General features: G+C 43.4%; 2 protein-coding genes across 3 annotated transcripts; one reads left to right on the forward strand and one right to left on the reverse strand.

Annotated features, from left to right (window-relative positions):
* Positions 1 to 506: 506 nt before the first annotated feature.
* On the reverse strand, positions 507 to 10,253 carry LOC105925908 (solute carrier family 35 member E2A). 2 transcript variants are annotated; one of them, XM_021316119.2, is made up of 9 exons: positions 9,961 to 10,253; positions 7,619 to 8,034; positions 7,246 to 7,381; positions 6,938 to 7,065; positions 6,365 to 6,485; positions 6,235 to 6,288; positions 6,092 to 6,164; positions 4,412 to 4,557; positions 507 to 1,561 (listed from the first exon to the last, which is right to left on the reverse strand). In XM_021316119.2, the coding sequence occupies exons 2-9, from the start codon at positions 7,896 to 7,898 to the stop codon at positions 1,333 to 1,335; spliced, it is 1,167 nt and encodes a 388-aa protein (XP_021171794.2). In that variant the 5' UTR covers positions 7,899 to 8,034; positions 9,961 to 10,253; the 3' UTR covers positions 507 to 1,332. The 2 variants fall into 2 exon arrangements, with proteins under 2 accessions (XP_021171794.2, XP_035988746.1); XM_036132853.1 differs by having other exon boundaries at positions 7,619 to 8,041.
* Positions 10,254 to 15,123: 4,870 nt separating this feature from the next.
* LOC105925912 lies at positions 15,124 to 27,652 on the forward strand. The gene is made up of 9 exons (XM_012862015.3): positions 15,124 to 15,261; positions 17,289 to 17,385; positions 17,599 to 17,773; positions 19,362 to 19,507; positions 23,648 to 23,824; positions 24,235 to 24,351; positions 25,937 to 26,023; positions 26,612 to 26,759; positions 26,848 to 27,652. The coding sequence occupies exons 1-9, from the start codon at positions 15,248 to 15,250 to the stop codon at positions 26,862 to 26,864; spliced, it is 978 nt and encodes a 325-aa protein (XP_012717469.2). The 5' UTR covers positions 15,124 to 15,247; the 3' UTR covers positions 26,865 to 27,652.
* Positions 27,653 to 27,855: the final 203 nt, after the last annotated feature.

The following is a 27,855-nucleotide window of genomic DNA, read 5'->3' on the forward strand; positions in this document are numbered from 1 at the left end:
ATAGGCTAAATCCTCTTGTGATGCCTTGATATTGTGGCCGGCCCACCAACGTTTGTTTAAATAATGAACATCTGAAAATGCAGAGTGCATGCCCGACACGCTCTAAGTAGACAGCCGTGGGGCACAAATCCTCTGGCCCCAAGCTTGGATCGTCCAATCAAAATCCTGGAAATGCACACGTTACGTTTAAGTTCGGTCGGATAGTGTGACCGTCTAGGCGAGGCAAATTTATTAGTCTAAGTTTATTAGGCCTGATGTGAATCTTTTCTGTTCAATAAATTAACATGAGTGAGCCTTTATTTATAATTTTATGTATAAATTAAAATACATTTAGCTTTATAAAATTCATTTTCTAGCGTGTTGGTTTATGCCATTGTATCTGTTTAATTTAACATTGATCAAAGTCAGGTTGTATGCATCACAAAAAAAAAATTGTGTTGAGTTGTTGCTAATACGTGTTGAGTTTTTGTGCCCCACTTAACTTATCATGCCAGAGACGCCACTGATACAGCTAATAATTAGCAATTTTCACCATATTTATTTAAAACAATTTAAGTTTGAAGATCACAACAAAATCATATGTCTCATAACCCACAAATGTTTCTGTGTACAATTTTGAAATTGCTCAAACTATAACAAAAAGCAGCAATGAAAAGTGAAGGTTTCTTGTGAACAAAATATTTATGCTCAAGCCAGCCTTCTCTTACTGTCAATCTGAACACAAATTAAGTTAAAGTTGCATCTTTAAACACAGAGCCTGATGAAAGAGTGTAAAAACCATGACTGATAAGAGATAAGCTGTGTACAGAAACGACAGGCAACATGACTGAGGTCAGAAAGTCCATTTACATTTTGGCTTAGTGAGAGTTATGGAAAGAAAGAAAAAAAACAAACAAAGGACAAAAAGCATTCCTAGAATGCAGATCATGGCTCTCTAATGTTTCACATTTCCTTTAAATGTGTCAAGTCAAAACACAACAAATATTCCAGGCACCAAATTCACTTTTCACACATTAACACTCCTAATAAGCTTTACTTTGCATTAGATGATGCATTCATTACCTGCAACAGCTTAAATGGTGCCGCTGCTGCACCACAGCTGAAGAACCAAGCAGCACTTCCCTGAGCTTCTCCTTTTTACCACTTCAAAAGTCGCACACAAAAAAAAAAAAAAAAAAAAAAGAAGGACTCATAAAGTGGTCATGAGGTTGCGACACATGGTAACGAAATACTGTTTTTTTTTTCTAGTTCCACAGGAATGCAGACAGCTTTGCCAAACAAACTTCATCTGCATGAAGACTGTCTTTATCTGGAATGTGCAGCGTTCGGTCCTCACTTAGCCTGCGAGGGATGAAAGTTCTGGTCCTGCAGGAGCGGTCTGCTGCTCTGCTCGGCAGCCATGGCCTGCAGGGTTTGCCTCTGGATCTGTCGCGCTTTGTTGTACAGGCAGACCCCGATGAAGACGACGACGGTGCCGACGGCGCTGAGGAGGGTGATCTGGTTGCTGAACACGATGACGCTCAGCCACACCGACAGGGCGTGCTTAACGGTGCTGGCAACACTAAGGAAGAGGGAGACTTGTCACTGGTGGGTTTTTAAACGGCGAGCACACTTACGGTATTACAGTCAGCGTGACCACCTGTACACTGTTATGTCTCGAGACTCTAAAACCACAGCTACATTTCTGCTTCAAATACCAGATTTTTTGACTATAAGACACACTTAAAATCCTTAAATTTTCTCAAAAATGTATGCTGCGCTTTATAATCCAGTGCACCTTATAAATGATTAAAGTTGTGTTTACTGACCAACTTTATGTGGCACAATGCGCTCAAAAATCTGTTCAAATGAGTAAGTACGACTTTGGTTAGCAACGAAGCCGCTCCGCTAAATGGGTATTTGGAGCATTACGGTACACCGTGTCATTACCTGATCGAACCCCTTAGCTCTCTACAAGACTGCCTGATTGTAATGTTAAAACTGGATAGCGGCCCACGCTAGCAACAATAACCCAGGTAAGTTAATTCAATATAAAAGTTATGTTTATTTTAGCCTTCTCTTAGAAACAGGGCACTGTCGATTAAAAAAATATGCGATTAAAAAAAATATCACATACGGACATTAAATCAAGCCACTAACTGATGTTTCTATGCGTTTCTGTCTAGTTACTGTTGTATTGTTGTGTGTTGACACAGTGATGTGAGCATGTCATGTTGTAACAGAAAAAAATTGCACCAACTTGTGTGGTCATTAAAAATCAGTGTAAAAGCATCTGCAGAGGTCTGGAGATGGAGAGATTAAACAAACAACCTTCTCCATTTCTTCTTTTCTTGTTTAACTGTGATAATCAGAGGCAGCAATAGCTTGCTTTCTCTTATTGTCGAGCCCAATGAGCAACACATACTTTGCTTTAGATGGAAAGTAATTCATATAATCATTTAGATTATTATATAAGAGGTGGATTAGCGAAAAAACACTGAACATAACATTATTGTTATTATTATTATTATTATTATTTAATTGTAATAATAAAATAAAAACCACAAAACCCAAAAGGTCAACAGTTTCATGATACATCAAGCTTAGGGACTGGCTAATATACAGCAGGTCAAAAAAGGCAATATTTTGGCTGCAGTGCTTGCTGTTCTCTTATGAAGAAAAGATCAACTAGTGCACTAAATTCAATAGATGGGTTGAAAATATCCAGTATAAAATAAGATAAGTGCTACAAATGTTACAACACTTTTGTTCATATGGCAGCAGAACATTAAAATAAAAGTGCTCTTTACACTACTTTTGAATTCATTCTTGGAGATTGTGCATACAATGCGATTAATCATGATTAATCAGGCAAATTATGCGATTAATCGTGATTAAAAATTTTAATCGTTGCCCAGCCCTATATAAATTATATTACTAAACATCTTTTTGGGATAAACTAACAGCAGATGGACTTGTAGCCTTTGAGTGGCCTTCAAAAAAACCATTTGACAGCTACACTGACGTAGCTTCGTTAAAACGTCACAACAGACGAAATTATCAAGTGTAGAAAAGTGAGACTTTCAGCTGCTTCCATTCACTGCTGCTTTAGTTTACACAACTACTGCACAGCTAGGTCATATAAAGTATCTTTGTGGCAGTTATCTGGACTAAAGGGAGTCAAGGTATCCAATGAGAATGGAAATGCAGATGGAGAACTGAATCACGATTTACAACATATTCCTGAACAAAAAGATTTCCACCACTGTTGTAAATCACAGGCAGAATGAGCTTGACCCTTAAATCCCTGGGTAAGATGTCAGGCCCTTAGATCTCTGATCCACTCAGGCAACTTTTCACTCGGCTCCCTCCGACTCAATGGAAACATTTCAACACAGATGTTTGCCTTTTTAACTGGCATTCGCGCTGGATACCTTGCTATCACCTCTTCCGCTAGGTTGGTTATAGTTTATTACATTGATAAGACATTAATAAATGACTGACAAATATCGGTGTTCTGAACATGTTATTAATCTTCTTCCTCAGCTGCCATGTAGCCGGTGCCATTATCACACTTTAGTTCCTTTAACCCCAGACACTAATGTTAGCTCAAGCAGAATTAAAAAAAAGAAAGGGAAATGTAAAAAAAAATGTTGATCAGGAACTTTTAAAGTGCAATCAGAAAAAAGCCTAACGTAATAATTGTTACGTTTGTGGATGTGCTGATTGTGGATGAACGATAGAGAGAAGTTGCGGACAGTCAGCAGATATGAGAGCAACAGTGACCTATCAGCACATCGTGTCTTGTAACTCAGCTGACGCGCGGTAAAATAAACCAAATTAGAAGTGAGGAAGTGGTTTCAATGGTTGCCTCCATTATCATCCCTTTATTCTGCATTTTTCAATGCCTGACATGAGAATCAGCATCAACATAGATTATCTCTCAATACATGACTATGCAGCATTTTCGTTATGAGCATGAACAGTGATAATATACCCATCAAAGATTTCTAAAGGACACGACCTGGCTTGTTTTTGCCAGAAAATGTATTATCTCCCATCTTTTGTTCTTGGAAATGAATGATCGTAACCGTTAGGCTTTTTGACAGCCTTAACAGATGGATGTTATCAGTTTTTTAAATCTTAACAAACCAGCAGAACCAGTCTTTTTTATTCCTCTCCTTCCTTCTTGTCTGGGTCATTAGGATTAAACCACAGCATAAAAATAGGAGCGCGTACATGTGAACATGCTACGTCAACAAACTGCACTTGGACTTTGCTGTGCTGGAGATAACACTGAACACTTTTCAGCGCCCGGCAGGTTTTATCCGATAAAGCTGTTTAAAACTGTTTCAAATTGAAGACAAATGAAACTTTCGGTGGATCCGGCTTGAAAACGGTCCCTGAATGAGATTTTGGGAGTTTGCGCTACCTGAAGGTGACGGGGGAAATCCTGCCCATCAGGGCGTAGGCGGTGACGCTCTGCAGGTGGAACAGACCGCCGTCAAAAAGCAGCAACAGGATAACGTCCTGACTGAGCAAGAACCTCGGCCCGTCCTTTCCTGCTGCTGGGATGTCCTGGAAACATGGAGGCAGAGCGCGACAACCATCGATGTCAAAATGCTAAAACAATTTTAATGATGTAACCATATGTGCAGCATCATCGTTATGTTTTTGTATTACAAAATCCTGCTGGTCTATCTTATCTGCTTCTCTGTAATCAGTGCAGGACTTAGAACGGCATGAGAGCGAAACAGGGCCTCTCGCCTTGTGTCGCACAAACTTTTCAGATTTTATCACATTATGACCACAAACTTCAATGCATCTATTTGAGCTTTTATCCGAGTCATTTTGAAGCGAGAAAAATAAATTACACACGGTTTAAAATTTTATTCACAAATAAAAACCTGAAAAGTGTGGCAAGCACTTCTGTTTGCTCACCTTTGCGAGGATAGCCTTAAATAAAATCAAGCTGCCTTCAGAAGTCTCCCAGTAACAAAATAGAATCCACAGGTGTGCAATTTAATCTCAGTATAAATTCATCTGATGTTGTTAGAGAACATTAGTGAACAAACTGCATCATGAAGGCTAGGGGTGGGTACAAAACGGCCGTGGGGCCACGTTGGACAAGCTTCAGCCTCATCTGTCCTCCTAACGGGATTTATAAGGTTGTACTCAACTTTTCAGAGACGCCAACCAAGACGTCTCACATGTTCGCATCGCTTACGTTCATCAACACTGTTGCCAACTCTTTAGCAACTTTTCAGAACGCTCTAGTCACTATTTTATTCAAAGAGACAAGCAATCAGTGTAGCGTCTTTTTCCGTGTTGTTTGAGAGATGTATCTATACATGTTATGCATTTATACATGTAGAAACATGTATAAATGTAGTTTGGATTCAGGTAAAATATTATTTAATACTTGAAATTATTTTATTGAGTTTTTTTTATACTTTATATACACAGTTAGACTTTATTTTGAATATTATTTTTTGTCTCGTTAATGTGGACATTTCTCTCTATAATGGTTTTATAGCTCCATTTCTATAAAAAAAAAATTCATTTTGTACTTTTATTTTGTTTGCTTTTGTTCCAAATGTTTAAAAAAATAAACCAGTCAGTGATCCTGATTTGTTTATTTTTTTACCCTTTTGTCTGATTGAAAAAAATATCGATAAGGGTACCGATAAAATACCAGATCGATAAGGAGTACCGTTAAGAGTAGTAGTATCAGTAAGTCCTTAACCATCCCCATCCCTAATGAAGACCAAGGCACCCAGCAGACGGGTCAGGGAGAATGGCCGAGTTAAACTTTAGACCTGAACCCAACTAAAAATCTGTGGTAAAGAAAAAAATGGATGCTCTCCATGCAATCTGACTGAGCTTCAGATATTCTGCAAAGATATATGTGCCGGTGGAGACACGCGTTAAAAAGACTTGCACCCATAATCTGTTCCTTATGTGATCAAATCTGGAGCTTTGAGGGTTCAAAATACGTCTGCATGACTTTAACTAGAACTACTGGCTTTAGCTTAATATGGGCTGTTAAATATTTAGTCAGCTCCAACAATAATTCATATCAAAGTAATTGATGGAGTGTGTGTTTACTCACCAGCAGGAACGCCCAGGCAGGGATCAGCATAATGACAGCTGCTGCACTGGTATAAAACTGCAGTTCTGGGGGGCTGAAATAACAACTTATTTAGTCCTGAGAACAAACTAGTGTTGTAGATTAGAAGACGCTCATCCTTCTACCTGAATCTGTACGTGTCTCCACTCAGCAGCTTCTTGGAGAAGACATTCTGCAGGCTGGGGTCAAGAAATGTGCGGTTAGTAAAAACTATGACGCCCCCCCTCGTTGTGAAGCGAGCTCTGAGCTACAGACCAGTCCATGATGTTGGTGGAGAGCGCGGCGGAGAAGCCGAGCATGTTGAAGCTGATCTCTGAAGCGGTGCAGAGGGCCAGGCCCGCCATGACAGGAAACAGGGACAGGTTTACCCAGAGGCCTGCAGGTTGGACAGCAAACAGCAACCAATGAGTCACTGCTGATGGCAAGATAAAACCAACGACTTGATTTCTCCTGGCTGCTCTGCTGGTGTGACCAGGCCTGAATGTTAAACTATTCTCAGACGTCACCATTTCTGACTCGGAGCGCTGTGTCATGAGTGATCTGGCTAACCATCTGAATTTATTTAGTTTGTTCGACTGTCCATCAATAGCGCTATGCTCCAATTTGGGGCACAGCCTGTCATACCAACATGCTAAGCCAGGCCTGGTTTAACACCATATTTATGTGGTTTCAATGGCCTTTTTGCTCTCAAATGAACCATGGCTCAGTGACAAGTGTCCAAACAAATGAAATCTGATCTGGCTCTGAATGAAAAATGAGTAATACTGCAGTCAGAGCTAAAAACAAAAACAACGGCAGGATTAGTATTTTTAGAACACGTTTGCTCACCTGTGTACTCTCCAAGGATCAGCCTGGACATGATCACAGTAAAGATGGGCGCCGAGCTCTTCACCGTCTCGGCGAACGACACCGCCACGTTCTTCAGACTCACTAATCCCAGAACCACCGTGGTGAACCTAAGAAGAGCAGAGACGACAGAGCCGCGTGACGTCTGGGCTGCATTTCTAAACGCAGCTCAACGAGGCACTCGACTTGGTGTGCGACTCAAAACTAGTCAGCCGTTTTCTGCACGGCGCGCATTCAGACGTCCTCAGAGTTTCTGAGTGTTCATGTGGCTTAAAGACAAAAGCAATCACCTCATCAGTCCAACAAACAGCATGATCATGATGAAGTTGGGCGGATATTCAGATCTGGACTTGTGCTGGTAGAGGCAGCAGGGGACGAACATCTTCAGGCAGCCTATGATGGTGGTGGACAGCATCTGAACGGCACCTAGGGGAGCGAGAGGAAACGGATAGAGCCGAGGGCAGCTACTGATTATCACAGGTTATAACACAACTGAGTAATACGACAACAGATTTATGGCCAAGAATATTATTTTTCACCGCTTGTGACGAGACACAAACAGAGTTGATGTTAGACGTTTTGGCCTAATGTTTAAGAATTCAGGCATTGCTGAAAAGAACAAAATAAATAAATAAAAGAGAACAAGAAAAGCATCATTCCTACCCAGCATGCTCGGCTCCCCCTCCAGCAGCGACAGGATGTACTTGTTGAGAAAGAGGGTGCAGAAGCTGAAGAAGTACCAGAGAGCCAGGTAGGACAGGGAGCGCCAGTTCCACACGCCGGACTCGGTCTCAATCAGCGTGGTTTCTGTCACCGTTATCTTCAGCACCTGCTCCCCCGGCAAGCTCTCGCTCCGCGTCAGGACCACCCGCTCCTGCCGGCTGCGGAACGGCGACAGGAGGTGCCATAAGGACTGCCTGCCTGCGTGGCCGTTGCCCTGCATCTCACCTGCTGACTGGGGGTGGGGGGGCCTCAGGGGCCCAGCAGTCAATGAGAGAGGAGGGAAGCAGCTGATAAATGGCTGTGACTGGTTAGTCCATCTTCTGACGAGCCCGGGGAATTAGAAGTCTCTCTGGAGTCTGCTGCCTGTAACACAGTGAAAACCAGGAAGAACTAAGTTTACATTGGAGTAGATCTGGACCCAGATGTCTCTCCTAGCACAGCTCCATCCCCACAGCTGCAGCCAGAACATTAGCACAGCGGATAGGTACGGCGGCCCAGCTGGTACTGTGACAACAAATTGTTCCGGCGCACAAAAATAATGGATGCTGGTAACTGCAGAGCCTCGCCAAACGTATTCACATCCCCTTAAATGATCCATACCTGGCTGTGATGCTGCCCCCCGGCTTTATGTGGCAGACCAACGCAAAGCAGCGTCACAATAATGTGAGGAAAAAGGACGCACATTTTTACACATATTTAACAACAGAAAATGGGAAGCGCCCTCAACACTTTGATGAAAAATCCTAGGCCCTACCTGGAGACCACTAAGGTCTTCTGGCTACAGCCTGCTCTGCATACCTAGAACCAGAACTAAACAAGGAGAAGCAGCATTTAGTTCCTATGCTCCGCTTATCTGGAACAAACTTCCAGAAAATTGTAAAGGTGCTGAAAGCCTGAGTTCCTTTAAATCAAGATTAAAAACACATTTGTTTAGGATTTCCTTTGACTGTTCTAGTTAATTGAATCACCACTTCTTTGTTCTAATTTCTATCTACATTTTATTCCTACTTGCTTTTATTCTGTTTTATTTTGCTATATTTTAATCATGTAAAGCACTTTGCATTGTCCTTGTACTGAATTGTGCTATATAAATAAATTTGCCTTGCCTTGCCTTGCCTTGGAGCTGCAGGGACACTTTATTTTTATTTTTAGGGACGCACGATGCATCAGCCTTAACATCGATATCAGTCAATGTTCGCTTATGTTGACCGGGAGGTTTTCTCTAAAAGGGGGAACTTTAATGTTTGATGTTGCTCTCAAACATCCAGGCATTTGAAATAAACGAGTAAAGCCCATTTAGCTGTGAATATAGGTTAAGGGACATAACCGCAATATTGATATCAGATTTCAATATCTGTCCTAGTTTTCATATCGGTGCATCCCTACTTTTTCTTTTTTTTATTGTTTTTAATATGACAGAGGAGCTGGTCAGAGATGAAGGGAAGATGGATGGATGTTAAACACTGGAGCAACCCTGGACAAGAACCTTCAGAGGCCATAAAAGACTTGAGACTGGCAGAGGTCGACATGAGCACAGACCCTAGACACGGTCAACACTAAGGGGAAGGATTTAGATCAACGGCCCAGTCAAAGTCCAGCTGTAATACAAAATCTGTGGCAAGACTAACAAAATGTGTGTTTCACAGAAGCTCCGCATCCAATCGGACAGAGAGTGAGGTGTTTTGTGAAGGAACATGAGCAACAATTGACACTTCTGGTCGTCCAAGGCTGGTGAAGACATCCCTGCAGCTGTAATAACACCAAGAACTGGGATTACAGAGTATCCACCTGAAGATACTTTGATACCACTGAGGAGTGAGATCAGAGGCACAGCACACTGTCACGTTAAACCCTAGAAAACACGCAGCAGTCTTGGCTGTAACCTGAACCCAATCCAGACTGGAAAGAAAGACGCGCTGGAAATCACGCTTGAAGTGTCGTGGTGGCGGCCGAGCCTCTCAGACAGACTAAAGCAGAACTTTCACTCGATCTGATTCCGGTCAGGATCACTTCCCTGCCAGATTTATTATATTGTGTTTCTACTAAATGTGTAAATCAGAATGCGATCAAACAACGAGATCCTGGCTGACTTCAGAGGCGCTGAACCAACGCGGCTCTTTGGGTCACAAAACAATTTGACAGGATTTGCACCTTTTCACATAAACCCAAAAGGTGCAGAATTATACCGAGCTCCAGGAAGTTTGGTCAAAATAAGAAAATATCATACCACTGAATGTCTTCTGGAGGTGAAGAAAAACGGCCTTAAGAAGAGAAACTCTTACCTGTGGGTTCTTCAGGTTTGCCTGGAGACAGCTGCTATGTGGAGGCTTCCCAAAGGAGGAAGCTGCCCATCAGCGTAAGCTAGCTGTGTTTGTTTTCTGCAGCGGAGGGAGTGCCTTCTGAACATAAACCACCCGCCATGTTTGTTATGCTACATGGCGGAGCGACCCAACCCCAACACGTGCCGCTCTCTGCAGGTAACAGGTAGCTGGGTGGGTCACCTTGCTTTGAGACGGAGCGGCTAGCAGACAATACAAGAAAAAAAAACCTCAGCGTCAAGCTGGTGGCAGACAGCCACGAGACAGGAAGTGACGAATAAACATTTAGATTAAGATATCTGCTCCCAATCTGAGTGCCAATTAACTTAATATTTTTTTTATGTGGCACTCGAATATATTATGTTCGGAGTGAAAATGTCAGATTTTTTTAAAAGTCAGCGAATGTAACGACGCGAATCAAGGTGCTGTTATTTGTGTGAATGAGCCAACCTGTTTCCGGTATAATTTACACCAGCTTGACTCAGCAGCAATGAAGAGCTCGCAGTTTGTCATTGTTAGTGATTTATACTCTTTTCAACAATGTCATGCGTAATTCTAAATCAAAAGTTTTATCTAAAACTAGAATTAAATCATTACATAAAAAAACTCAACGATAACAAGGATTTCGCTAACAAGCAGAGGTGCAAGTATCATATTGTAGTACTACATGTTGGCCACTAGAGGGGAGTAATGACATGCCTCCAGCTGCCCTTAAAAAGTGCCTTTTTTTAGTCCGTTTTAACTGCCTAATTTTTTGATTGTATGTTTTCTTTTAATTATCATGTTCCCCAAATCAACAGAGATGACACCCTGCAAATATAAATAATTTAAAAAGCCAAATAAATAAATAAATAAATAAATAAATAAATAAATAAATAAAACACATTGTGTGGAAAGTAAAAGTGTAAAATCGTAACGATACAGGTCAATTTCAGCCAAACATAATGGACAAGGTAATTTAATTCACAAATTAATTTCAAAACGTCAAACTCATATAACCACATAGATCGTTTGCACATTGGGTTTATTTCTGCTCATTTTAATGATCATGGTGTACAGTTAAAGAAACCTAAGGTCCAGCTTCTCAGAAAATTATTTAAAACCAATGACAAAGATTTTAAATACAGAAAAATGATGTTGTGGCCTACAGAACTATGGAGAAGACTGCAGACTTGATAGTTTTTACACAGACAATACTTGACACATGTAACAAGGGGGGTGAGCCACAAAAGGTCACATCAAGGAATATTATTGAAAAGTTGGGTGGAAAGAAAAACATTATTAGAGTTTAGGTAGGGAGGAGATCCACAAGTTTTGAGAGGTACCACGACACAGACGTAGCCACAAAATGAGGTACAACTCTCCAGAACAAGAAACAGAGTTAAAAGCATCTTGTCTGGGCTATATAGAAAATTGGACTGTTGCTTACGCACACTAAGACCTCTTTTTTGTGATAAAAGTAAATATACACAATTTCACAGGGAAAATAAAGTCCCTCAGTCCCTAACAGTCCCTAATGTAACGCACTTGGACTATAATCTCACTACGGCTGCCTTATGTTACAAAAGATGACCATTTAGCAGCATCAGAGAATGGTTCTTTAAGGAGCCTGATTTGTAAATGAAAACAAGGACACAAATATAAGATTTGAATTGAAAATATATTAAAGATTGACAACCAAATTAAGGGGAAAAACATAACAAAATAAACAATAATTTGGGGGTTCATGTAGACTACCATTCTTGTCTTAAATTTGATCAATTTGCAAAATTCCTCCCCCCAAAAAAAGTAATCCGTTTAACAGGAAGGAGGAAAGGGGATGAAATTGGCCAAGATCCACTTAATGGAAGCTGTTCAAACACAAGGAAATATAAACAGTCCCACAAATGCAACCCCCCCTCCAAGACTCCAGAGAACAATACCAACAGGTTCCATAACTAACACAGGTAGTACAGGGGAGCTCGCCACTTTCACTTGAATTGTTTCAGTCCATGAAAAAACAACAACAACAACAAAAACTGACTTCTGAAATATTGTTGCAAATGCAGAAATTATCAGAGTTTGTGATTGTTTGGTTGCCAACAGATCACTGCCACAGCCACAGTGGAGGGAGAGGGAGTGGAAGTGACACGTAACCCCATGACTTATAGGAAGCAACCTCAGAAGGAAGTTGGCCCAAAAAATTAAATTCTTTCAGGAAACATGGGTTACACTAACATCTGTTGCTGTTGGTTCTCTGAGTTTTATCAAGTCCAACTTTGGCGCCGCTGTCTCCCTAGACATTTTAAAGCCCTTCTTGTTTTCCTCTGCTGACAAACTGACCTGACCTAAATCCAGTAGCCAAACGATGGAGTATTAAGAAGAAGATGAGCGCCACCAGACCCCAAACGTGCTGAAGGGTGCTATTAAAGCGACCCGGGGTTCCTGAACGCCTCATCAGAACAGCCGACTGATGGATGCACTTCTACAAGATCAGAAATGTTGTGCTTTAAATGTCACCTCAGTGTGTCCAAATAACATAGATGTTTGATTTTGACCATTTATAAAATAACTGGCCTGGGATTTCCATTGATGTGCTAATTAAATAAAGCACAAGATCAGTGACCTGTAGCTCTTAAAAAAACATTTATTTTAGGAAATAAAGGCTAGAAAAGAGTCCCAAGGCTGCTTCGAGTTGTCAAAAAGGCTTAAAATTGGTTAACAGCTGCAGCAGTAAGTAAAAAGAGTTGTATGGCTTTTTATGTGAAGCTCACCTATCTCACTCTTAGAGTTTGAGTTTTTCAAAGGTTTTTATTGGTTCTTTCCGGGTTAAATCACAAGACAAGATGGAAAACATTACAACAATAAAACAAAGGTTCACATTATGTTTGCAAGAGTTACGTAACAAGGTTAAACAAAGATCCTACTTGAATTTGCATTCATAATATTCACAGACAACCAGGTATGCTTCTGATACTGTACACACCAGAAGCTTTCTCTCACTTTCTTTCTTTACAAAGAGAGTCTTTTAACATATAAGCTCTAACAACACTTTTAATTCCTGTCCTCTCCGGTATCTCATATTTAAAAAAAACTAAATTCCTTGCTTTCCAAAGTGAGTTTTCCATACAGCTAACTATCATCCACCAACGGTATTCATTCCTCCATCAGTTTCCCGTAAACAGGTCCTATGTTATTCTTTCAAATGTTAAGTCACCTTTGTATAACTCTTTCCACCACAGTAGCATTAAAGACCACACTCTTAAGTCAAAGCTACGTCTCCCAAACAAGTGTTCGACCATTTCGTCATCTCCACAATTTGCTCTCAGACATTGAGGGCTTCTGGTGCAATTCCTTTTTCTTCAAAAACCCTGGTAAACATTCACGCACTACTTGCAATACCAGATCTTTATGCATATTGGACAGGTATTTATTATTAACATTAATCCATGTCATTTCTGTAAGGTCTTCAGTGTCATTCTGTTCAGGGGGGAGAAACTCTTTTCCTCTCCTGGCTCAGGTAATAGTTGCTGGTGCCATATGTTGTTAACCACAGTGCAATGTTTTAAAAACTGTTTCATAAATACTTGGGTTCTGATCCGACCAGGGCGTGTTTAGACTATCCTGTTCGCCCCACATTGTCAGTATCCAAAATCTAGCAAATCCTGCTTCTGTGGGGCTGTCCACTCCAGACAATCTTTTAAAACTGGGACCACAGACGTTGCTTTAATTTAACTCCATCGTCTATCTGGAACTTCTTCAAAGGGTCTATTCATGGTCTCTCTTAGTAATTTTTCCTATTGACCTCCCCAAAGAAAATGTAACATTATTTTCCATAGCGATACCATTGCTCTGTGTGGGACTGGAAGAATGGTTGCCAAATGAGCCTGTGGAGCTATAATGGCAGATTTCAAGTCAGGGGCTTTGCCAGAAAAGGAAAGTTGTCTGTCTTTCCCCTGAAGCATCTTTCCTTGAATCTTTGGGAGATTTGCATTCCATTTTCTCATATCCATATCCTTATCTATTTGCACTCCTACGACCTTTATTAAGTCTCTTGTTTCTCTGATCTCTGTCCAATTCACTCTTACTTGCTCATGCAACGGTGCATGAAATGATTCTTCATAACACTGGCGAACCGATCAACTTCCCATGTGTACCAGTCAGTCATGGTTGAAATGTCCCACTTTTTAGTATCAGTTCTCGTATGGCCGCATTCTGCAACTTCCATATGGTTACTTTCAGTACAAAACTCACATTAGGCTGCTTGGACTGGTTTAATGGGACTACGATCACCTTTGAAAACCTAGAAAAACAAATCTGGAATATAAATGTGACCATATGTAGCAGAGTGTCTGGGTGCTTTGTAGGAATGTTGAGCCCTTAAGACACAGCCCCTCCTCATTTGCATAATCAGGCAGAAATGCATACAGAAATGTAAAAACGACAGACAGAAATGTAAAAACAACAGACAGAAATGTAAAAAGGACAGGCAGAAATAAATAACATTGAAGAAATAAATAGGGTAAATAAAATACAAAGGAAGAATAAAACAGACAAAAATATTATAACATGCACATAAATAAATACTTAAAAAATAAGTAATTAATAAATAAAGTTGAAGATTATAATGGACAATAAATAAATATGGTAATTATTACAAAGGCGATTAAATAAAGAAGCTAATTAAAAGAGATATATACATTTATGTCTCACTGTAAAATAACATTTCTACCTATATTTATTTGTTTATTGTATTTTTGCTGCCAATTAATTGTATGCTTATTTATTTATTGAGCATTTATTTATTTCTGTATTTATTAAATATGGTAGAGCTGGTCCTCCATATCTGAGCAGATCCAGAAGACAACCAGCCAGACAGATGCTTGGAGGATGAAATTGTGTGTTTTATCTCGACAAGCTTTGCTATTAAAGCAAAAATCATAATAATTGATTTCAAGTTTTTTATTAATACTGCCAACTTTACTGAAAAATCTGAAATGATAAAAAAAAGTTACAACTATTTGATTTTCATCAACGTATGATATTAAATTCCGTTTTAAATCATTTGCTTGTAATTCACCTGCACAGCCTAGCAGGGTCCTCTAGGGGGCAGCAGCTCCCCCCGGGCAGCGGAGGAAGAACAAACCCAAACAAACAAAAAAACGCGAAGAAGAGTTTATGCTGTGGATGTCAGAGGAGCGAAGCGAGCAGGAGACGCTCGGAGGTCCAAGCGGGTCGTAGGAATGTAAAGTCCGGGTTCGTCCACAGGGAAATGGACGAGACAAGGTGAGCATGTCCATCCTGCGTCTGTTTAACTCCTGGTTCCGGGCTGTCGGCCGCTTCCTGAGTAAATATCAGAGCCAAGCGGTCGCAGATATGTGCGTGTTGTTGTTGTTTATTATCTCTTATCATCAGGGGATGAGCGCTCGCCGCTGATTAGACTGACGGCGGCTCATTGATATAAGAACCGGGAGGAAGGCTGCATGTGAGAAGACAGTCTGATTAAATCGGGTTTGCTGCCAGCTGGAAAAAATCATGACTGTAGAGGGAAGGGGAGTCATGTGGAAGGGGAACTGAGCAGCAAAACTACGTTAAAACAGGTTATAAATGTCTTCTGAATGGGCGCGGAGACTGGAGCGTCTCCAGACGGTGTTCTCTGCTCTTCAATGTTGAAATGACGGGGAAGTCCAGGCTGTGTTGCAACATGTGGGGGTTTGGGAACTGGGTGTGTTACATGATGATAGAGTCATATAAAACACTGTATGATTATTGTTCTGTAAATAAGTTGTAATGATTTAATGTAATAGCAGCAATGGCACTGACTTATCTGAATCTGTTAAAGGGGAGAAGAAGTCTTTATGTTTTCATAATCTTTGATTGCTTTTTCATTTCTGTCCAGTTTTCTGCAGCTTTCAGGCGATTGTTTTGCTTTTCATACTTAATTTGCAGCCAGGAATCTTAGTTCCGTATTCTCCAGGAACATCCATCCATTTTTTTTTATTTTAAATCCTAACCTTAAAAGTAATATATGTTTAAAAATCACTGTGAACCTTTCTATTGTTGCTTAACGAGGACCCAAAATTCAACTTCTCAGAACTTAGACTATAGACATAAAAAAAATCCAACACATTTTTCTTAAACCACTAACTCAGACTTATGAGACATTCAGAAAACAGTATTTCACCTCCAGATACAGTTATCTGAAGTCCTGGCTTACGGTAGACTGTCGGGCCGTGTAACGGGGTCTGCTGGATTTTCTTTTCCTTATTTCCTGATGATGTGACTTCAAATTCAAAACTCAAAGTGCATCGAAATCTCCACTTACTCCACAGTTATCACAAAACTGTCCAGAGAGCCTCAGAGCTGTGTAGAAAAAAGTATGAGAACCAGTACTAGTTTGTAATTTTAGGCGAGTTAAAAACTCTCTTTGCTGGAAGTGTGGTTCAGGTTCCCGCGGTAATAGGCACCTTTCTGCCTCATCATCGTCTTTTCCTTATTTGTACTTCAGCGAAGGACGGTTAGTCTTTAACCTAGAGCTGCTCTGAAGTAGCCTGGCCAGCCAGACTCAGTTTCGCTTTCTCTTTGCTGTACAGTGAGCTAACTTCAGCCGTATCGAAGAGAGGCAGAAGTGAGTCTGGCTGGCCAGGCTCGCTCTGAAGGGTCTGCGGTCCATAAGGGTGTAATCAGCAAATCGGACACTCAGTCTTCCTGTTTTAGACACCTATCCAGGAGTCTTCTTTAATTCTGATGGCTCGCACTTGAGCCTCCGCTTCCCTTTGGTCTCGCCTCTCTTTACATTTGCATTAATACATCAGAGGCAGTGAACACGACCCAGCTGGAACACGACGAACCCATTTAACTCCAAACCACAGAGCGTTGCTCTGCATGTGTCCAGGAATGAAACAGCGCCGTGTTTGTTCGGTATGGAACCCACGCGGCTGTGCACCCCTATATATGTCATGAGAGAAAATAAATTTTGACGATCTGAAACTTTTAAGTCCGACAGAAAAGCAAACACAGCAGAAAGCTGTAATCTATACAATGCAACCTTCCTCCTATTGTCAATGGGTGCGACGTGACAACCTAAAATGATTGCTTAGGTTCAATATTTGTGATACTTGAAGTGCATTCAGGCCTTGGATAATTGGCTTCACCATAGCTGACCTTATTCTCATAATATTCAGCACTAATGTCTAATGATTTTCCCAACGTTGTGCAGCCTTAGTGCGAATTCATTCAAGGGATGAAGAGTTTTAAAGTTATTTGGTCTACACCTGCAATCTAAAAGAGCCATAATGTGTTGACCTTTCCAGGCCTTTGTTGGAAAACCAGCAGCACCAGAACCCAGATCTTTTGACTCCGAACCTGAGGCCGAGGCACCTGAATCTGATTCCGACACCATGCGGGCCGGTGAGCAGATCTGGCTTTACATCCACAGAGCGAACAGCCCTGCTGGGGTTCTGCTCTCCTCTGTGTCTCACACACACACACACACACACACACACACACACACACACACACACACACACACACACACACACACACACACACACACACACACACACACACACACACAAGCTCCTGCCGGCCCGTCTCAGACTCCCTGTCCCCTCCGTCCTGCAGATCAAGGCGTGGTCGGAGCTGTCCAATCTGGTCAAGCTCTACTTCTGCTTCAGCATCGTGTCCCTGCTGGCGCTGCTCGGCCTCACCGCCTCCAGCATCTACAAGCAGCGCAACAACACGGCCGTTTCCGACGAGGACAACTTCACGGTGTCCCTGGTTCAGCTGGTTGGAATAGGTGAGTGCCTGAAGCTCTTCCGCCGGCGTGGAGAGTCGCCGTGGCCGGTGGTATGAGTCCAGTTTGTTGCAACCTTATTAATTCCTCCTAAATCCGGCAGCAGTGATGCAAAGTGGGTATTTTATTTCACACACTCCAGCTCCGAGGATTGCAGCAACATGACGAGTAGGCTGTAAAACAATCAAACCTGTTTTCAGACTCTAAGAGAAACCGATAAGTTGTGACTCAGAAGCTGAAAACCCGAGTTTCCTCTTCTTCCCCTTCGCGTAAGGCTGCCCATCTTCCTCCTGCGCGGGTCACTGCCGACTCATTTCCCGATCCCCGGTTCCCTCTAGAGCGGCTAACGCGCCGTTGATTCATCCAGGACGACAGAGTTAGCGAGGCGCGGCGCCGAACGACCTCCGCCTTCACCAAGATGGCTTCCTCTTTCTTCAGTTTCTGCCATTTAGCATTCACAGTGAAACCAGAACGCACACAATGAAGGAGACTCATGCATCCTCTCAGACTGGTGGAAGCAGGCGTCCCTTCTGTTTTGTTTTTGCTGCAAAGTTGAAAGTACATATCCTTAGAGTGGCGGTGTCTAAAAGAAGTTTTAGTTCACGCTGCACCGCCATCAACACAGACTTTAAGGAAAGTAGCCGAGCTGCTGAATCATTCCCAGCTGTTCCGTTTAGTTTCGTCCTCCCAGAGAAACCTTTTGCCAAATATGAGCAGAAATTGGTTCTCACGGCGTCTCGGAAAAGTATTCACACCCACGGACGTTTTTCCACGTTTCGTCTCTTTACAGCTGAGACTTTATGCAAAAGACTGACGCAAAGTAGTTCTCCTGGTTTACAAAACAGCGTTGCTTACGTTTGGATTGAGCCCCGTTTTATCCGGTGTAATCCCAGTTCACGTCCGGCTGCTCGGTGAACGCCTCGGATGTTTGAAGCACTCGGGAAGGCCTGGGGGTAACTCTGGAGGAGCTGCAGAGATTCACAGCCCAGGCGGTGGTGCACGCCACAATCCGATCTTTACGGAGGAGAACCAAGAAGGAAGCTGTTGTTGGAAGAGGCCCAGTAGATGTGAGCGGTGCAGTTCGCGGGAGACACGTGGAAGAAGGTGTTTTTGTCCGATCAGACCCAAATTCAACTTTTTGGCCCACATGCAAAATGTTATCTGTGGAGGAAAAGCAGCCCTGTGGATCCCCATGAAGCGTGGCGTCGGCAGGGAGATCAGTGGAGCTTGCCGGGAGACACTACAACCAATGGAAGCACTTTCTGAATAGGAGTGATTATTTATAAATGGGTTGGACGTGGTGGCACTTGTCGGTTGAGCTAAAGAACCTGTCAAGCCACTAGGCTTTTGTACCTATCCCTGGCTGAGCTATCTTGCAGAGAAGAATCCAGATGTTGTGTTGGTCTGTGACATAAAACGCTGATGAAATACACTTGTGACGGTAATTTGACAAAGTGCGTATTAATAGCAGCTTTTTTCTTACAGGACGATAGCCGGAAGGTAAAGCGGAGGCGTTTTCAGCCACATCTTAAACATTAAGGCTAAATTTCAACGCCTCCATGTGAGCCTCGCCTGCTTTGCCTCCCCTCAGTGTTCTGCATCTACTACATCGGCCGCGGCGTGCTACAGGAGAACCGACAGGAGCTGGTGGCGTTCGTGCTCTGCGTGCTGGTGGTCATGGTCCGATCGGTGGTCAACTTCTCCGTGGTGGGCTCCAAGGGCAAGCAGGAGGTTCTGGTGAGTTACGCTAGCCCGGGGGGGGTTTTCTTCTCCGCTCCTCAGGACCCACCGTCCTGCATCTTCTAGGTCTTGCTTTACAGCGGGCTGCAGGGCTCTCTTCATCAGCAGGTTATCTAAGGCAGGGAAACGCCTAAAACATGCAGGACCGGGGGTCCCGAGGACATTTTTAGTATTTTGTAATAAAAAAAACAAGCCCTGAAAACGTGTTTCTGAGTAGAACGATGAAGAGCCGAGAAAAACAGCTCGGCAGAATAAAACGGCTGGAATGAAGAGGCGTTTTTTTTAAAGGTTAATCCTCTCCTGAGTCGTCTCTTAGCGCACAGTGAGAGTGCGTGAGAGAAGCAAAGAACAATAAGAAGGCCTCAGAAACAAGTCCGGATCCGTCCCAGGACTGATCCGCTAACCCGACCGTCACGTTCTGCAGCTCTGTGGACGGGCCGCTGCCAACACAAAGAGCCGCTCTGTACCTTAACGAGGTTACGTTCACACACGACACCGGATCATTCCTCTACATTAGGAGTCTCCTTCTGTCTGAATAAACGTCGGTCTAAGAAGGGTTAAAGGCCATCGATGGACGGTTACAAAGAGAAACAAACAAGAACGTTAGAAAAATCCGGAGCACTGTTGTCTTTGGCTGCTTTAAGATATTCTCAGAAATCCTGACTACAGTGATGCACTTTCCTCAGCTTGATCATCTCCACGTTGCAACGTTGCTTCTGTCTCTATGGTGCCTGATTTCAACGTCCAAGCTGTACACATAAACCTCGATCAGGCTGGAATCAGTCATGCATCTCTTTATTTCAATTTATTTCTTAAAGGTTTTCCATCTGAAGAAACCCAGCGGGTTGCACCGAGTCACTGACTTTCTCTTCATGGCTCTGATTTCAGACCGTACGTCTCATCTGGGTTTGGACCGAGCAAAACTGGCTAGTCTAAATGAGGTCTAAGCTTAGAGTTAAAACAGAAAATATAATTATTCAAATATCCTGTAGAACTCAGAGAGGCCTTCCTTTGACCCAGCGTTATGGACTGAAGAAACATCTCTATCGTCTGCTTCGCTGTGCAGACATCGTTTCAAGGTGTTTCCAATGAATAAATCTGGGATTTTACTGGTGTTTACTGGGAGTTTGTGCTCCTTAAAACTATTTAGGTTTGCCGCCTCCTTCCTCCTACATACTGTCCTGTAAAATAAATACCTCCCTCCCTACAGAGCTCTGCTGCAGATTTCCTTTTGGGCCATAAACTCATTTTAATACTGGATAAAGAGAACCTGAGTTATAAAGAAAATTCAGTTTTTCAAATAACAATAACTTGATTTATCAAGAGAAAATAAGCTTTCCACACCGACCTGGCACCTCGTGAAAACCCTTAAACCTCATAACGGATCTTTGGCAGCCATGAAGGGAAGTCGTGGTGAGTTTTCACCAACTCTTCTGTCAATAGTTGTTGTAATGAAGCTATGCAGGAGCAGAAGCAGCCCGTTTAAGCTCGTGCTACAGCTTCCAATCAGATTAAAGCATAGACTTTGACTAGACTGTGGCAAAACCATCATTATTTTTGCCCTTCAGAGGTGGACATGCTGGTGTGCGTGGGTATCACCCAGCTGGCTTCAGCTTAAGGTCACAAATCTCCTTGAGGAGTTTCTCGGGAGGAGCGGCGTTCATGGCGGCGTTCATGGAGGCGTTCACGGCGGCGCCACCGTGTACGACGCCCACACTGGGATCGCCAGATTTAACTGGACGAGACCTCCCTAACAATAATTTCATTTTCATTTGTCAGCCCACATAATACTGAGGATCATCCAGATGTTGTTTGTCTAACGTCAGACGGGCTCTCAGCTTCATAAAGCGTCCCAAAGCCTTGGAAAGGGCTTGTTAACCCTTTCTGTGCTGATAGATGTCAAAGACATGTGTAAATATAAATAGTTAGTTCATCATTCAGCTTCTGAAAACAGCTTTTTGGATTTACTCGGGTTACCCTCGTCTGATATTAAAACTTGACTCTGATGGTCAGAAACACGACTGACTGACAGAAAAACCAGAGGAAATCTGTAAATAAGGCATAAATCCTTTTTTTTTTTCACAGCGCTCTATGTGAGCCAAAGCTTTTCTTGGAGTTTTATTTTTAGACGGTAAATTCAATCAAAGCATCAACATCACGTCCTCAAGTCGACGCGCTTTAGCCTGTTGGCTTTCTTTCTACCACTAGGTGTCACCGTCGCTCCATGTGGTCACACAGATAAAGTTGAGCGTTTTTTGGAAACTTCAGGTTGACCTTTTTTTAGTCTAGACCTGCAGCAGATGAAGCTGATTCTTCCGCCTTTATCGTCTGTCCTCCACATACCTGATGGTAGTCGCAGTGATGCTGTGGTCCGATGGTACTAAACGCGCCTTCAGCTTCTTTAGAAGGAGGAAACCCGGGTTAGGAGCCGCCGTGGCTCTAGCTGGTAAATCAAAGCTGCGACGTACCTCTACACCAGTGGTGTCCAAACTTCTCGGCTATTGGGACAAAAGTGTTAAATTGAAAGCACTCGAGGGCCAAAAAATTTATATAAATTAATAACCTAACCAAAAATACTAACCTGCCCAACAAAATATCATCATTTTAAGACAAGATATTAAACTGTATTTAGCCTATTTTATAAATGAATTCCAATCTGATTTTAATGCAACACAGTTTGACATTTGAGTAAAAGTCACCTTATTTACTATGAAATTGTAAAGTGAATGTAAAAAGTGTGCTTAATAAAAGACAAATCTTTTGTGTTTTATTAAGCATCATTAACATTCAATTAAGCATCAATTAAGCATCAAATTGTAAGATTTTAAGTTGTCTATAATAAATTTACCCTAATTAAAAATGAAAAGTTTCCATCTGCAAAAAGCCACCAGCGCTGATCGGCCAAATCTCTCTTGAAATGTAGTTGAAGGGCCGCACAAAATCAGCACAGGGGCCACAGATGGCCCCCGGGCCACACGTTGGACACCCCTGCTCTACACCGAGCGTTTTGATTTTCACTTTTCACTTTTCACGTCCTTCTTTAACCGCGGTCTGTGCCGCTCCGCCGTTAGAGCCTTCGTGACAGGCAGCCGCCCTCTGTGCAGTCCTAGAGAGCTGCAGGAAACGCTGCATGCTTGGCATTTCTGGTCGAAGGGCTCAACCGGTTCGCTGCAGATTGGAAGATCTGTATCTTACAGGAATAGTTCAGATGTTTTTTTTTTTTTTTTTAAAACTAGGTCACGTAGCCTGTAATTGGCAGTCGGCCTCAGGTACAGAGCAAGGAACAAAGCAGACAGCTTGGAGAGGTGACGATATTTCTCCTCTGCAGTTTGGCACAAGCTGTGCAGAGGACGGAGCGAACACAGGGTTTTTAGTCTATTCAGCAGAGACTAAAAACTTTGTGACCCACGCACAAAACACATCATGTGGCAGAAGATGCACTGAAAACACAGGAAAACTGGGAGGTTCTCCCTCCAGCAGCCCTACACTGCAAAAACAGAACAAAAAACAAGTCAGATTGTCTTGAACTTAGTGTATTTGTCCTTGATTTGAGCGGGTAAATAAGATGATCTGACCATGGAATGAGTATTTTGACCCCTAAAATAAGATAATTGGATATACTGCACTTGAAATAATTGAGATGAGTTGTTCCTATTTCAAGCACAGAGATCTTATTTCATTGGCAAATCATCTTATTTGCATGCTCAAATCGACGACAAATACACTCATTTTAAGAAAATTCAACAAATGTTTTGCTTCGTTTGTGCAGTGTAGATTTACATCCGCACCCACAGTGGGGCATCGGAGTGGCCTAGTCAAAGTAAGGCTTGAAAACCGCTGCTCACGGATGCTCTGTGTCCATTCTGACCGAGCTTGAGCTGCTTTGCAAAGAAAATGCTGCAGCCGCGGCTCTGCAGAAGCAGCAGCTGAACACGAAATGCATCCTTCTGGATCCTTCCACCTCACCACTAAGCTGTAAAACGTACATGCCAACCTTTAAACATATCGTTGACAGAGCGGAAAAAATGTTAACGGGCTATTAACGTCTGTGTTGGATCTGCGCCTCGGACCGATTTCTCCCCCAGACAGCAGAGAGGCTCTGGGCCGTAGGAGTCTGACGGCGTGTTTGTGTTGCAGGTCCGCTTCGTGTGCACCATGTGTCTGGGCGTCGTTCACGTCTTCTGCACCACGCTGCTGCTCCGCGGGCCCAACATGATGGCGTTCCGCGTGGGCGGGGCCCTGGAGAGCCTGCAGGAGCAGTACTTCCTCCTCAACCTCTGTTTCTCCATGGTGACCTTTGACCTGCAGGCACAGGTGAGCCTGCGGGACGGACCGTCTCCTTTTTGTCTCCGCCGTGTTTATTCGCTCGGCGCCGCTCTCTTGACGTCAGCGGGACGTCAGAGGGTGCGCGTCCCTGCAGGATGAGTGCGGCCCACCTGACCGGTTGTGCGTGTGGGCCTCAGGACGCCCAGAGAAGGTTGGTGGACTCGCCACGTGTGACGCCGCTGCATTTCTGCAAAGCAAGCCGGGTCAGAGGCCCCGAAGGTGGCGACGACAACAACCTGAAATGTGGCTTTTCTGGTTCTGGGACATGGCTGTGCGGCGATGTGGACACGGCACACGTAGCCGCGTCCGAGCCTGTCCTGTGCTCTGATCCGTCACGTTGTCTGCTGAGAATAACTGTGGCCTGACATCAGTAACCGTGGCTTGTTTGATGTTTCCAGCTGTGCCTGTGCATCCTGATCACCACGTCGGACTCGGCCATGTCGGCCACCAACACCATAATCCTGGGAGTCGGGGTGTTCTGGGCCTGCCTCACCGCCGCCGTCGGAGCCGTCGCGGTGAGCGAGCGAGGACTGAAAGCACGATGAAGGCGGCGGAAAAACAGAAAACACCGATTGTCTTTTTTAACGAGCAATGATCACGGCGTGCGCTGCTCTGACAGCCGCTAAACTCTGAGAGGAACACAACGCTTCCTCGCTGCAAACGGGAAACCCCGAACCCTGCGTGCCGCGCTACGGCCACGCCGTTTACACATCAGTGCAGAAAACGGAGCCGGCAAGTACAGAGCCGTGCAAAAGGTCCCATGCTCCTCAAACTTTTTAGATTTTGTCACATTACAGCCACAAATTGTACTTCATTTCATTTAATTATATATGATAGGCCAACACAAAGTAGTGCGTAATAGTGAGGTGCAGGCTTGAAACTGAGAGCTTCTTCATCAGTACTGAGTCACATGAAGGGCTACCTGTACTGACCTTTGAACTATAAGAGTCAGAACTAACTATCAAACATTTTTTTTAATGCTCTTTTTCTTTTAAGATATTGTCATTTTTACATCTATATAAATGTAAGTGGGATTACAAAACTACTTTTGTAACAGACTAAAATAACGTTTTAGATGCAGCTCACTGGAGGGTTGTGCTAGTTTTAGAACAGGCTTGATGGCACCACATTGTCCTTGGGGGGCTACCTGGTGACCAATGTAATAATAGTAATAATAAAGTAATATCATCTTTATTGTCATTGAAACATATATTGAAACATACATTGAAACATACATTACAATGAAATGTGTTCTCTGCTTTTTAACCCATCACCCTTGGGGAGCAGTGGGATGCCATGTGCGGGGCCTGGGGAGCGTTCTGGGGTTAAGGGTCTTGCTCAGGGACCTAGAGTGCAGGCGCTGGTTATCGAACCGGGTACTTGCATCCTTCTCTGAGTGCAGGCGTGCTGCTCTAACCACTAGGCCAGCACTCCCTATAGACTTCCCCAATGGCACCGTGTCGCTGACCCCTGGTGTGGTGGAAGAAAGATGCTACCGCCTTTTGAGTCTGTTGTACAAGCACAACTCTGAAAAGTGTGGCATGGATTTGTTTTCAAGGAGAGGCCCATTGTAGCTCTGGAGGAGCTGCAGAGACCCACATCTCAGGTGGGAGAATGCGTATTGGAGGACAGGGTGGTGAGAGGAGAGCCATAGAGGAAGGCCTCTGCTGCAGCTACGCAGCATAGATGACTTTAGCAAGACAAAAGCTTCAAGACGGTCTAAATACTTTTGCAAAGGTAACGACTGCGGAAAAAACGTCAAACACTAAGTTCCCCCTTCCTGGTCCCGCCATTTTATTTTCACGTTGTGACAGAAGAAGATTAACACCCTCACTGGGGACAGACCCCAGCGGAGAACCTGCAGCCCGACCCGCTGCTTAGACCTCAAACCCTCCAGGCAGCGTCGGCTCCACACTCTTAACACTCGTTACAATTTGTGCGTGTGAGTCGAGCAGGACGCCCAGCTCAGAACCAGAACCGCAGCGCCTTATGAGACACACGCAGCGCGTTATGTTAGCATCGACACATTTAACCAATCATTTAACCAATATGTCAGGAACTCCAGAGAATCTGTCCCATCACAGCTCGTCTGTTTTTCAGGTTCTGAAAGAAGCCAAGGTCCTGGTTTGGGTCTTCATGGTGCAGAACCTTCCTCAAGTGGCCTTCTTCATTTACCTGATGTACTCGGTAGGTAGAGAGAAGCGGCGCCGGGTTCCTGTTAAAGCATCGCTCCTTTTCTGGTTAATTCACTCTGAGGTCCTCCTTTAACACTTAGTTAGAACATTGGTGTGGCTCTGCTGGCTTTTTCACAGTAAACAGGAAATGTGCATAAAAGAGGAAGGGGGGCAAGACATGCATAGCAGGTACCGGTCTCCAGAACCCCTTTTAATCTCCAGGGATCTCGCTCGTTTCCTCAGGAGTCTCTTTTTGTTTCTGCACACGTTGTGAGCAATTAAAACCGGTTTTACCTGCAGAGCTCTTCAGAAAATGTTGGCACAATCCTAGAGCGTCTGGGTGTTGATGGGAACGGCCTTCTATTTTAAAATGCAGCAATTTAGCGCTGACAGTAAATCAAAACGAAATGACAGCAAAGGACGCCGATCCAAACGGGTCCCCATCGGAGCCGCAGGCTGAAAACGCACGAAGACGCGAAGGCGCTCCAGTCGAACCTTCGACTCGTGTTCTGTTGAGATCTGAGAGCCGTGCCTCCTCCTTTCAGACCCAAACTCCTGCTGGAAAAAAAAAAAAAAACCTCTGGGTCTGTTTTATTTCCAGGTGATAGAGAAATGGTTCCAGGACCAAACGTACACCCTGGAGGCGGCCGCCGTCACCGGAGCTTTGATTTCGCTGCTGATCAAAGGGGCTTTGTTCTGGGGCCTCATCAGACTGGTGCAGAGCTTCGGCCAGGGCCTCAGAGAGAGAAGTGAGTGGAGAGCCGCAGCTCCGATCCCTTTGGCTGCTGTAACCACACTATGCTGCTATGATATTGTTGTTTTTATTCTCTTTCAAAGTGTTTGCATCCAGCTAGAGATTCCACATCGGCTGGCTGCGCATCGCGGACCTCACTGCAGCACCGGGGCACGGAGGTGGAGCTCCGGTCTGGACCCAGCGTTAACTCTACCAAAGCATCGGCCAAGCATTTCCTGTTTATTTAAATTAAGCCTGAGTGTCTGTTTACAGGAGGGGAAATCCTCTTTTCTTTTCTAAATTCAACCCTGGCATTAAAATCAGTATTTGTAATCGTTCCGAGCTTCTCTAATCCAAATTTTTGTTTTTTTTTAGCCAGATTAATCATTTAATGTCCTTTTGATTTTATTTTATTTTTTTAAGTACATTAATCAGCTCATGAATAAATGTAATGTAAATATTCCCAGGTTAGCCCAAGGCTTCCTTCTGATTGCCAAATCCTTTCGCCTAGTCTCATTAGGCGACCTCCAAAGTGACCTAAGAGCAATATTTACTTTATATTGTAATTAGGCGTCACAATTATGCCTAAACAGAACTCTGAGAGCAGAACCAGCTGCGGGTCGGACCTTTTCAGCAGCAGCTGCAGACGTCCCACCGGTCCGGTCCTGGTGGACCAATAATCGTTCAGGAGATTTCAGCTTGTACCGTCACTGTATGATAGAAAACGGATGTTGGTATATTTTTTTTGTAACGTGAATAACTTTTTCCACTGGTGATGGAGTCACTCCAATGATCCGCGTTGTTTTATGTGCGACTTTTGCTCACTGGGATTTCTTAACATTTCGCTGCACCTTAATGCACTCACTGTTTTTTATATATTCTGCGTTCTTAATAAAACTCTAAAGCATACTAATGCTCACCATTTATTTGTGTATGAAAGTTGTTTGGATGCAATTCGGGTTTGACAAACAGGCCAGGAGGGACAGACGGCTTCAGAGCCCAAATATCCAACCGCATCTCTTGTATTTAATCCTCTCGCCTTTAATCTGGCAGTAAGTTGCTCAGGAAAAATTACTTGGATCAAACCATTTCTTAGAAAAAAGGCCAAATTC

The sequence above is a fragment of the Fundulus heteroclitus genome, chromosome 1 (genome assembly GCF_011125445.2).
Source record: "Fundulus heteroclitus isolate FHET01 chromosome 1, MU-UCD_Fhet_4.1, whole genome shotgun sequence".
Classification (NCBI taxonomy): domain Eukaryota; kingdom Metazoa; phylum Chordata; class Actinopteri; order Cyprinodontiformes; family Fundulidae; genus Fundulus; species Fundulus heteroclitus.